General features: G+C 40.0%; 1 protein-coding gene across 2 annotated transcripts; it reads left to right on the plus strand.

Annotated features, from left to right (window-relative positions):
• LOC119909739 lies at positions 1 to 5,107 on the plus strand. Of its 2 annotated transcripts, XM_038727959.1 has the most exons (3): positions 1 to 306; positions 4,135 to 4,191; positions 5,078 to 5,107. In XM_038727959.1, exons 1-3 carry the CDS (start codon positions 37 to 39, stop codon positions 5,093 to 5,095), a joined length of 345 nt encoding a protein of 114 aa, XP_038583887.1. In that variant the 5' UTR covers positions 1 to 36; the 3' UTR covers positions 5,096 to 5,107. The 2 variants fall into 2 exon arrangements, 1 of the variants encoding a protein (XP_038583887.1); XR_005445525.1 differs by having other exon boundaries at positions 2 to 4,191.
• The last annotated feature ends 7,912 nt before the right edge of the window (positions 5,108 to 13,019 follow it).

Genomic DNA, 13,019 nt, shown 5'->3' on the forward strand with positions numbered 1-13,019 from the left:
TGTGGAGACGACTGGTCGGTGGTTGGTGGACGAGAGATGGCAGAAGGAAGTGACGGTTCAGGAAGTGAGTTAGGAGAGATGGTCGAAGGTGGCGGGAGTTATGAAAAGTGGAATATAGCAGGTAGGAAAAATAAGCGTAAAAAGAGCCTAAGATCGGATGGGAGTGATAGTGACGGGAGAGCAACTGTAACTGAAAGGAGGAGAGAGGATTTCAAGGCAATAGTAAAACTTGTGCAAGATGGGGCTTCATTCTGCGATTGGAATCCAATACAGCTAACTAAATCCATAAGTAAAGAAATCGGGGAGGTAAGGAGTGCTAAAATATTGCGAAATGGATCATTACTAATTATATGTAAGGATGGAGTACAACAAGGAAAAGCAGTCAGAATGAATAAAATAAATGGCAAGAAAGTACAATGTTCTCTGATGACTGACAGAAAATTGGTCAGGGGAGTTATTACAGGGATTCCAGTAAATGTAACAGCAGATGATGTTAAAGGAAATGTAACAAATGCCAAAGTGAGTGAAGTCAGACGTCTTAAAGCAAGCAGAAATGGGATTAAAAGTGACAGTCTCTCTGTACTGATCACATTTGATGAGGAAAGACTCCCGGAAAAGATCTTTATTGGATATATGTGTTATGATGTGAGGCCGTATGTTCCCCCACCTCTCAGATGTTTTAAATGTCAGAGGTTCGGACACGTAGCATCCGTGTGCAAGGGAAAGCAAACGTGTGGTAGATGCGGTGGAAACCACGAGTATGGCAAATGTGCAGAGGGGACAAAGCTGAAGTGTTGTAATTGTGGAGGAGAACATAGCTCAGCTTACCGCGGATGCGAAGTTAGTAAGAGAGCGGCAGAGGTGCAGCGAGTCAAGGCTACTCAGGGAATAAGCTATGCAGAGGCAGCAAAGAAGGTTTCAGGAGACGCGCAGGTGACAAGGCAAAATGACACTAGAAATCAAGATGCAGGGAAATGTGTAGGGTGCGATAAAGTGAAGGAGGAAACTCTGATTGTGAACAAGAATGACTTTGTATTCTTTATGGCAGATATTGTCAACTGTTCAGCACAGACAAAAAGCCGAAATGAAAGGATCAAAATAATTGTCAAATCAGCTGAGAAGTACCTTGATGTGAGGGGGCTGCACTGGGAAACAGTTAAAGACATTCTTAATGAAGATAATCAGTCATCTCAGACATGTGTTGGATCCTCTTAATGGTGCTAATTATACTCCAGTGGAATGCAAGAAGCTTAATTTCAAATGGCCAAGAGTTCAAAAAGTATATTGATAAATTGGAAGAGAAACCTGATATAATTTGTATACAGGAGACATGGTTAAAGCCACAGTTGGACTTTATTATAAAGGGATATACTGCTGTTAGGAGAGACAGAAATCCTGGCAACGGTGGAGGCGTTGTGACATTCATACAAAATGGAATGAGTTATAAGGTTATACGTATAAGCACAGATCATGAATCAATTGCGGTTAAGGTATGGACTAATAGAGGTAATATTGGCATAATTAATTACTATAATCCTTGTGGGAAAATAAGTCTAGATATACTAGAGAATGTAGGAGGACTATTGCAAGATAATGTGATATGGTGTGGGGATTTCAATTCACATAACTCACTATGGGGTAGCAATAAAACAGATTTAAATGGTTTAGCAGTTGAAGAATTTATAGATAATCACTGTTTGGTATGTATTAATAATGGGGAAGGAACACGATACAATAGTGTGCAAAACACAGAGGCAGCGCTTGATTTAACACTGGTGTCTAGTGAAATAGCAGGTTTAAGCACATGGAGTGTGATCAAACATACCACAATAGGAAGTGATCACTACCCTGTGGTAACTAAAGTTGGCATTGAAGGTTTTTATGATGAGGGAAAGAAAACTCCCAGATGGAAATTGGGAAATGCTAACTGGGATGTTTTTCAAAAGATCAGTACAAACAGATTCAAGAAACTCAAAGAGGAGAACCAGACAGATGTAAACATAATCAATAGTACAATAGTTAATGAGATTATTCAATCTGCTGAGGAAACAATCCCTAAGAGTACAGGAACTAAACGGACCAAGAGTGTACCCTGGTGGAATGACAACTGTAGTAAAGCCATAAAGGCCAGGAATAAAGCATTTAGAGAGCTCAAGAAACATCATTCTCAGGATGCATTGATCCAGTATAAAAGGGCCCAAGCAATAGTAAGGAGGACAATTAGAACACAAAAACGAACATTTTGGAGGCAGTACTGTAGCACTATTGGAAGGGAAGTACAGCTGTCAGATGTATGGGGCATGATTAGAAGAATGGGGGGGATTAGAAGAAATTATGAGATACCAGTGTTGAACACTGGGAACAAAATGGCTGTCAATAACTTAGAAAAGGCGGAACTTTTTGCACAAACATTTGAAAGGGTTCATAGTTCGTGTAATCTCACAGATGAGGCTAGGCAGTGTAGAGAGGAAATCTTAATGAAGAATCCCAAAATAACAGAGAAAAGGGAGGTGTCAGGAGATCCGTTAGATCTACCGTTTAATATGTTTGAGCTAAGAAGAGCAATTACGAGTGCTCGTCAGACCACTCCAGGGAAGGACGCTGTATGTTATGGAATGTTGGCACACATGACAGATAGTGCACTAGACACGGTGTTGGGTTTGTTTAATAAAGTTTGGGATGTTGGCCAACTTCCTTTAGCTTGGAAACAAGCAATAATAGTGCCCATTCCAAAACCAGGAAAAGATCAGTCAGACCCTTCCAGTTATAGACCTATTGCATTAACCTCACACTTGTGCAAAATTATGGAACGAATGGTCACAGAGCGTTTAACATACTTCCTAGAGAGTAAAGCTCTTCTGTACCCGTACCAGAGTGGGTTCCGTAGAGGTCGGAATACAATGGATTCAGTACTGTGCCTAGAATCAGACATCAGGAAAGCACAGACCAACAAAGAAATACTGATAGCTGTATTTTTTGACGTTGAAAAAGCATATGATATGCTCTGGAAAGAAGGGTTACTTATTAAGTTGAAGTCATTGGGTATTGGTGGTAGAACATATAATTGGGTTATGAACTTTCTATTTGACAGGGAAATACAAGTAAGAGTTGGCACAGAATACTCCAGTGTATATAAGGTGGAAAATGGAACTCCGCAAGGTAGTGTGTGCAGCCCATTGCTATTCAACATAATGATAAATGACATCTTCTCTCAGGTTGAACAAAGCGTAGGGAAATCTTTGTACGCAGACGACGGGGCTCTGTGGGTAAGAGGCCGCAATGTGTTGCACGTCAGTAAGAAAATGCAAGCTGCAATAGCTGCTGTGGAAAAATGGGCAAATAAATGGGGATTCAAGTTATCTGTTGCAAAAACACAGGTGATCTGTTTCTCAAGGCGGCATAAAGTCACGCCTATTTCCATGAAGTTATATGAACAACCACTTAAGCAAGTCAAAACAATTAAATTTCTTGGGGTTTGGTTTGATGAGAAGCTCACCTGGAATACTCATTTAGATAAAGTTAAGAACAAGTGTAAAAAGGTCATCAATATACTTCGTTGTCTGTCAGGACAAGAGTGGGGAGCAAGCAGAGCAGCTCTACAAAATATATACTGGGCACTCATGAGATCCGTTTTTGACTATGGATGTGTAGCGTACATGTCAGCAGCAGAATCAAACCTTAAGAAGTTGGATGTATTACAAGCTCAGGCCTTGAGAATTTGCAGTGGATCAGTCAGAACATCTCCGGTGTCAGCAATGCAGGTGGAAATGGGAGAAATGCCGTTAAGAATCAGGCGAGTAAAGTTAATGTTGGCATACTGGGTTAATCTCCAGGGGCAAAGTGACTCTCATCCTGCCAAGAGTCTCTTAATAGATTGCTGGGAACACAATGAGACAAATTTCACAAGTTTTGGGTGGATTGGTGATGCAAAGGCAGAAGTCATAGGATTACGACAATTAGACTACAGCCCTACAGTGTCACAGTCTTCCATTCCTCCCTGGTTATTCCCAACACCAATTGTAGATCTAAACATACAGCAGGAGTTGAAGGATATGTCAAAGAAACTTCCAGCATGCAGTATAGTACAGAATTACTTTGATTTACATTTTTCAGACTCCATGTTTATATTCACAGATGGCTCCAAAGATCCTGATACAGGGCGTGCAGGTGCAGCAGTCTTTTTCCCAGCAAGTGAGTCATATATCAAGAAAAGAATATCAGATCATGTCTCAGTGTATACCACAGAGTTGACTGCAATAGTACTGGCCCTGCAGTGGATAGAAGAGAGGGAAACAAATAATACTGTTATTGCATCTGATAGCTTGTCTGCACTAATGAGTATTAAATCTGGCAAATCATCATTTAGATCCAAAATCCTCAATGACATATTCCTTATATTGTACAGGATGGAGCTAAAAGGTTTATCCACATGCTTCCTTTGGGTTCCTGCTCATGTTGGTGTGGAGGGAAATGAGCAGGTGGATATTCTGGCCAAAGGAACACTCAAAATCAAACATGTAGACCTAAAAACCCCTTTAACTAAAGATGAAGCTAAGACATTTATCAGGACCTATGCACAGTCAGTTTGGCAGGAGCACTGGGACAACAGTGAAACTGGAAGGCACCTATATAATGTACAGAGACAGGTTGGTGCCGGAAGGATGGTGGGCTGGAAACGTAGGGAAGAAAATATAATCACTCGTCTGAGAATAGGACATACAGGTCTCAACCTTTCATTATATAAAATAGGTAAGCACCCAACTGGGAAATGTACATATTGTAACCAACTAGAAACGGTTGAACATGTTCTCCTTCAGTGTAGGAGATACACTATCAATAGGGAACGCCTCTTTCAGTCATTACGGAAGGCAAAACATCATGATATCTCATTGGCGGGTCTCTTGGGGAAAACAGCAGGCCAGATATATTGTCATATAATTAAGTTTCTTAAAGAAACTGAGTTAGGAAAAAGAATTTAATTTATGTTTATTTTTTTTTATTTTATTTTATTTTTTCTTTGTTTTTGGTTTTGTTTATTTCATTTATTTCCTGCCTAATCTCTCGTTCCACACTCCAGTCCAGCTTGTGGCGGTAATGCACCGTTAAACTGGTTTGCCAACCGCCATTAAACCCTAAAGAAGAAGAAGAAGAAGAAGAAGGTTTGAATGCAGGACTTTTACTCGCAGTGGAGTATTTTCACAGAGTGGTATTAGTACTTTTACTGCAGTAAAGGCAGTTTCCAGCGAGAATAAGCAGTAAAGTGTACAAACCTGCTCCAGGCTTGAAAACAGCGTCCAGTAGTTTGCGTTGTCCACAAAGTTCCTCCTCGTTCTCCACTTTAGACATTTTTACTGATTCACAGCAGCTTTTCCTCCAGACTGTTTCCAGCTAGCAAGCTAAGCTAACTGCATTAGCTTCGTAGGACACCGGGAGATAATTCAGATGTTAAACATGTTCAGATAAAGGGAACAGCACAGAGTCTATTCAGACAGCTCTATCTGGACATTTGGACATTTGGGCTCCGTGAAAAATACAGTTTGGTCTCTATGGAAGCTGCTCCGACTGTGAGGCCGAGCTCCGGCTCCGGCTACTTCCTGCTAACAAGCTAACTTCCTTTAGCATTCTTGGCTAACAGGAGATGAGTCTGAGGTGAAACATCCCGAAAGTTTAAACAGAGTCCACTTAAACACGTTGATCCTCAGATGCAGGCTCTGCTGCTGAACTCCTGCTGCATCTCACGGTAACGTGAAGGAAAAGTTAGCATGTTAGCCACCGGAAGTATAATTGCTTCCTGTACCCATTTTGTGCTATTTTCCAAAATAAAACTGTTTAAAATGATCAACGGTAGCAAAACCCCAGATTCTTTACTGAAGTAATCAAAGAACCCCAAACACTACAACAACTACTTTTAGCTTATTTTTCAGACACCTTATCAATACTAATAAAAGGCAAATAGTACTAAATAAATAATGGTGGGTTAAGAATCGTGATCTGACTTTATTTAAATAATGGTGATTATACACCAATTATAAAATAACTAAATGAAAACCTAATAGTGTAATTGTTAATTGTTGGTTTCACACATTACACAGGGAGGGACAACCATCACCATGGTTTATTGCAACAACACCCCAAAAAAGTCAAAATTAGTTTGTTTAAAACCAGATTTCAATAAATACATTCTGTGTGTAGTACATTTTGTTGGATTAGAAGATTCCAAGATTCCAGTTAAATTTCAGTTTCATATTCCTGTTAGAGTCATGGCAGGATGTGTAATTGCTCAGCTAACTTTATCTTCGACTGTATCACTTCCAGATGATTTAACTTTCGGCTTTTGTATCAGATTTCAGCAGCACCACAACCGTGTATGAAGGTTACAGTAACCCGTGTATCTCACACATTCGACAACCATCAATAGATTCCTGATCTACAGACATCGGATTGTAAAGATGTACAGAAGACATCAGCAGATTACACATAGATATAGACAGTTTGTTAAAGACTCACAGCACAAGGAAGGAAATGTGACGTGAAAACACAGCTGACTGCTGATTGGTCAGAGAGAATCGTCACTATTCACTGCATCATCATTGCACCAGACAGAGGCCTGCAAGAGAAAGTTTTATATATTACAGTTTTCATATGTTATTTCATCACCAAATCCACTTCTGAGAAGTTTTGAGGTGAAATCAGCTGTATAGATTTACAATATTCACAGTTTTATGAGAAGTGATGGCTGAACAAAAATGTGCTTGAATATTTTCGGAGTGGCTGCGGGGGAAGCCTGCTGTGACCCGCGGGAGGAGCGTGTGAGGCCGGCCAGCCGCCCGCTCACAGAGCCCTCTGCTCCCGCCGTCACACAGACCGCTGCAGCAACAACGGCAGAGGAAAACACAGCTGGAAGGTTTTCATACCGCTTATCTGTCTTTACATTCTGAGGAACGTTGAAAAGTTTTAGCTTAAAAAAGAGAAAGCTGTGTGGATCACAGGTGTGTGTGTCGCATTGAACGTTACGTCTCGGCGGTTGTGTGGCGTTTTTATGGAGTAATATCTCTAGGTACTATCTGCAATGGAAAACGGAGCACGGCCAAACCGAGTCGAGGCGAGCTGGTACTGGTAATGGAAAAGCTCCATAAATCAACAGATTTAGGGGATGAGAGAGCTGTTACTGTCTGTTGGTCTACACCAGTCTTCACTTCAGCTGAATCAAACAGAGAAAAGCATGGGCTCTGGTTTGTGAGGAAAACAAAAGGAGCCACACAAGTGAAGTGATTCGGTGTAGAGAAGTAGAGACGTGTGCTGAGGCAGAGTGAAGTCTTCTTCATCATTGTTTCTTCTTTATCTGAACACCCCAAAAGTGATGCTGCACTGTGTGTTTAATGTGTGTTGGACTCAATAAAGTTCAACATGACGCTCTGTCTTTCTTTATGAAGTTGATGCACTGTAACAATAAATGTAATTCATAAACCCTTTAGAACAACACAATTAAAACTTGCACAACATCACAATGCATGATAATACCAAACATTCAACCCAAAGCAGATCAAATTATTAATTACTCTGTATGTAAGCCAAATGTATAACAAACCAACATAGTTACCTGAGAGCAGTAGCTAAAGACGACAAGAAGCAGCAAAAAGTGCTCATAGATCTTAGGGTATGGATGAAGATTATTCCAGTCACATGGTGCTTTATATTGAAATGATTTCCGTCCGGCTACAGTAAAAGTTCTTGGTACAATAAAGAAGGGATGTTGCATCTGTCTGAGTGGAGAAGGATCTCTACAAGGAACTAAAAATTGTTTCAAGTATGGAGGACAGTTAAAGTGAACACATTTGAAAATAAACTTTATCCAGTGAAATTCCCTTCTTGCTTCAGGCTGTGACTCATTCATAGTGCAGTGATGAGTGTTAAATGGACACCTCATGACAAATCTACAAAGACAATTAAAAACAACATTAAGAGGCCTAAGATTGGTGTCAGTGGTTTTCATATAGATGATATCAGCATAATCAATAATCGGCAGTATCAACTGATTAATAATTATTTTCCTGATCGGTAAAGAGAACTTCAACAGCCATAGATTTTTTTTGTAATGCAGTCAATATGCAATTTGAAATTGAGTTCAGGGTCTATCCAAAAGCCAAGATATTTAAAAGAATCCACTTCATCCATGAGAGACCCATCCTCAAAGGTAATATGCATATGGAAAGTACTAAGACGATTACGCCTTGTTCCGAACAACATATTACGAGACTTCTTTTTATTTGTAACCAATTTATTCATGTGAAGCCAGTTTTGTATCAAATTGAAATCTGCTTGTAAGGAATTCTATATTTATAATATATCTGAGTTGTAACTAACTGTATCATCAGCATACAGATGCACTGAGCAATTTTTACAGATTTTTGATAAATCATTGATGAAAATAGAAAAAAGGAGGGGTCCCAAAGTGGATCCTTGGGGTAATCTGACTGGGAACCGTGGAAAACAACACACTGATGCCTCCCATGAAGATAAGCATTAAACCAGAGTAGAACATTTTGATGCACTAGCAATGAGTAAAGGATCCGAAATAATGGCATCATCAATTTGAATTTGATTTACCGTGTTTTTGTTATTTTGTGAGCTGATCTATGGCAGTTGTCTACCTTTGACTTAAGGGAGCATGTTTTACGTTAGTGACCTCAGAATAGAAAAATTCCATGCATCTTCAACATATGGAATTATCTGAAACCTATCCCAATTGATACAAATTATGTCTTGTATTAAATGATCAACTTTAATATTTTTACATTGTCTTAAATTAATATATTTGAGGGGAGATTTAGGGATTTTATTCACACAAAATATGATGGAATGGTCACTAAAACAGGCAGAACCCAGCGCCCTGAGATTTGTGATGCGACTGGCTGGCCTGCATTATCATCCAGGCAGAGCGCCTCTTCAACCCCTGTTCTTGGTAGGACACAGCCGTGGACAGCTGCGAAAGGGAGAGTTAGCAACAAACCTCTACAACAACTGAGTGTGCAACAGCAGAACAGATTTGTACAGATGCTGTAAACGATGTAAGAAGCATGTGCAGTAAGAACACCAAAATACTCTGCTTTCCAAAGGATACGGTGTCTGACTTGGCAGAAAGAGTCCTGCATATCGTGGCTGAACATCCTACTGTGAAAAACATCATACTGCACATCGGGGCCAATGATGTTGTGAAGCAACAGTCTGAAGTGTTGAAAGAGGATTTTAATAATCTGTTGAACATGGTCAGCTCTTTGAATCTGAGGTGTTTATCAGTGGCCCTATACCGCCAATCCGAAGAGGAGCTGAGAGATTCAGCAGACTGATGGCATTGAACATGTGGCTCTCAAAGGCATGTACTGTCCATTCAGTGCATTTCATCGAAAACTTTTACTTTCTGTGGGACCGCAGACATCTTTATAAGGCAGATGGACTTCGCCTTAACAAGTCAGGTAAAGTAAAATTGTTCAGCTCCAACCTGTTTTACTTTATGTGTCACTCATCTGTTCCCTCTGCCAAGGACAAGAGACAAGAGGAATCTAAACAAGAAGAAGACATAACACAACACGCCAGAAACCTTGAAGGAGAGCCACCTCAGCCCCCGCCGGAAGAGAGCTCTGATCACGGGAGACATCTGAGCCAAGAGGAAGAGTCTCCACCTCCCTCACTGAAAACCAACAGTGAGGATTCACCATCTCTACCCCCCCAATCCCCATCCAGGTCACCCTTATCTCCACACACCCTTTCTCCCCTCTCCCCCCTGTTGGACTTCACTGATCACATGGAAGACCTGGTTAGAGCTGGGAAAAAATTTACTCCCCGCACCTTCCCTTGCTCCACTCCCATTTTCTCTACCCTAAAACCCCCTCACCGTCCACCTCCACCACTGGTTCTAAGTCCCGGCTACAAGGAAAATAGCACTCACGACTCTTCCCAGGACAACCAGTGTGCTGGTAGTCCTCTCCATCCCTGTCTTGATAGGTAACAGAAAAAGCATGGTGAATGTGTTAAGAAACAGGAAGCACTCAACATATCCTGCAAGTTTAGCATTAATTCCTCGTCAGCCGCAGCCTGTCGAAAAAAGTGGGCCAGATAATGTTTTTAACACACTAAAATTAGCTTTGTTAAACGTTAGGTCTTTGGCAGGAAAAACATTTTTAATCAATGATTTTATAATCTCTCACAATCTTAATTTCATGTTTTTAACTGAAACTTGGTTGGACCAAGATAACAGTGCAGCTGTCCTTATCAAGTCTACCCCTCCCAACTTCAGTTTTATGAGTGAAGCTAGAGTGCATAAGAGAGGAGGTGGAGTTGCCATTTTGTTTAATGACTCCCTCCAATGCAAAAAGATGTCTTATGGGAATTTTGCTTCTTTTGAATATGTGGCTCTTCAGCTGAATGACATCTATAAAGAGAGACTTCGCATTTATAATTTAGAGCTGAGAAATGCAAGGCGGTCCTTCTTCTCTGACATCATCACTAAAAACACTAATAATGCACGTGCCCTGTTTGCTACTGTCGACAGGCTAACCAACCTTCCTGTGTCTGTAGCCTCTGAACTTCTATCCACCAGGGCCTGCAATGAATTTGCCTCCTTCTTCACAGACAAAATTCAAACAATTAGACAAGCAATCAGTGCCTCCATGTCAGTAACAGGATATGTCTTGTCTCTGTGTCCACTTAAAAACTATTCATATAGCATGAGACAATTTGATTCTATTAACCATAAAAACCTGGAGGACATAATACAACATCTGAAATCCTCCTCATGCTGCCTTGATATTCTGCCAACAGGTTTTTTCAAAAATGTGTCTAAATGCATGGCATCAGATTTACTACAAACTGTCAACATGTCTCTCCTCTCAGGTTTTTTCCCACAGGCCCTGAAAACTGCAGTCATTAAGCCTCTCTTAAAAAAGAGCAATCTACACAGTTCACTAATGAGCAATTATAGGCCCAAAAAATCATTGAAAAGGCTGTTTTTCAACAGCTTAGTGCTTTCTTGGCACTAAATAACTGTTTTGATGTCTTCCAGTCAGGTTTTCGACCACACCACAGCACTGAGACGGCTCTTGTTAAGGTCTTCAATGACATCCATTTAAACACTGACAGTGGCAGAATTTCTGTCTTAGTATTATTGGATCTCAGTGCTGCATTCGACACGGTCGACCACAACATATTACTAGACAGACTTGTGAACTGGGTTGGACTTTCTGGCACAGTACTAAAATGGTTTGAATCCTACTTAAAGGACAGGGACTACTTTGTGTCTATAGGTAATCACACATCTGAGCTGACAAAAATGACATGTGGAGTTCCCCAAGGCTCCATTCTGGGACCTCTTTTGTTTAACATTTACATGCTTCCACTGGCTCAGATTATGAAAAACAACAAAACATGTTACCATAATTATGCAGATGACACACAGATTTACATAACCATTTTACCAGGGGACAATGATCCCATACAGGCACTGAGTAACTGTATTGAGCAGGTCAACGATTGGATGTGCCAGAATTTTCTTCAATTAAACAAGGATAAAACTGAAGTTATTGTTTTTGGAGCCAGGGAGGGACAATTGGAAGTCAGTGCTCGACTTCAATCTCTAATGTTAAGAACCACAAATCAAGCCAGAAGTCTTGGTGTGGTCATGGACTCAGACCTGAATTTGAGGAGCCATATTAAGACAATTACAAATTCAGCCTATCACCTGGAGAATATATCAAGGATTAAAGGACTTATGTCTCAGCAGGACCTGGAAAAGCTTATCCATGCATTTATCTTCAGTCGACTCGACTACTGTAACAGTGTCTTTACAGGGCTCCCTAAGAAATCCATCAGACAGCTGCAGCTGATTCAGAACGCTGCTGCTCGAGTCCTCACTAAGACCAAAAAGGTGGATCACATCACTCCAGTTCTGAGGTCTTTACATTGGCTTCCTGTATGTCAAAGAATTGATTTCAAAATCCTGCTGTTAGTTTATAAAGCACTAAATGGTTTAGGGCCAAATTACATTTCTGATCTTCTGCTTCGTTATGAACCATCCAGACCTCTCAGGTCGTCTGGGACCAGGTCTGCTTTCTGTCCCCAGAGAGAGTCAAAACTAAACAAGGAGAAGCAGCGTTCAGTTATTATGCTCCGTATATGTGGAACAAACTCCCAGATAACTGCAGTTCTTTTAAATTAAGACTGAAGACTTTTCTTTTTACCATTGCTTTTAATTAAATATTTATTGATAACTTACACTGCACTGTAACTTTTGCTGTCCTGTTTTCTTTTTATTTGTTTTTAGCTTTTTATCATTGCTTTTATCCATTTAACTTTTTAAACCCTGATTGTAACACTGTAACTTTTATTATATTTTATGTTGCTTTTAAACTTTTTGATATTTCCCTGTTGCTTTTATGTTTTATGTAAAGCACTTTGAATTACCTTGTTGTTAAAATGTGCTATACAAATAAACTTGCCTTGCCTTGCCTTAAAACAGTCAGATATAACACCTGAAGTAATTATCCTATCAGGATTAGTGACAAGGATCCAATCCAGCAGGGATGAAGACCGACAATCAACTCTAGTTGGTTCCTTAATTAATTGAGTGAGATTTACACTGCCAAATAAGTTTTTTTTACGCAGAGGAGGTATGATCTAGCCAGTTGCTATTAAAATCATTTCATTTTGCCTTACAAGAGAATTAACAGTTGACAAAATACAATTTATAGAATCAGTGGGAGCAGAGGGAGGCCTGTAAACATTTAATATATGTAAATAGTTAAATTTTGATTTTTAAGAAAAATAATATTGATAAAAAGACAAATTAACTGGCTCTACATTGGGTGAGACACGTTCCGAAACTAAATTTAAAGCAACATATATAGCTACCCCAGCTCCTCTAGTGGGCCTATCAGCTCTATACAGAACATATTTCTACTTGCTCGTCTGTAATTTTACTATGTAACCATGTCTCAGAAATGGTGGTAATACTAGGTCTATAAAGT

This window comes from Micropterus salmoides, unplaced genomic scaffold (assembly GCF_014851395.1).
Source record: "Micropterus salmoides isolate LMB-PRFRI ecotype aquatic unplaced genomic scaffold, ASM1485139v1 Ms_hic_scaffold_1880, whole genome shotgun sequence".
Classification (NCBI taxonomy): domain Eukaryota; kingdom Metazoa; phylum Chordata; class Actinopteri; order Centrarchiformes; family Centrarchidae; genus Micropterus; species Micropterus salmoides.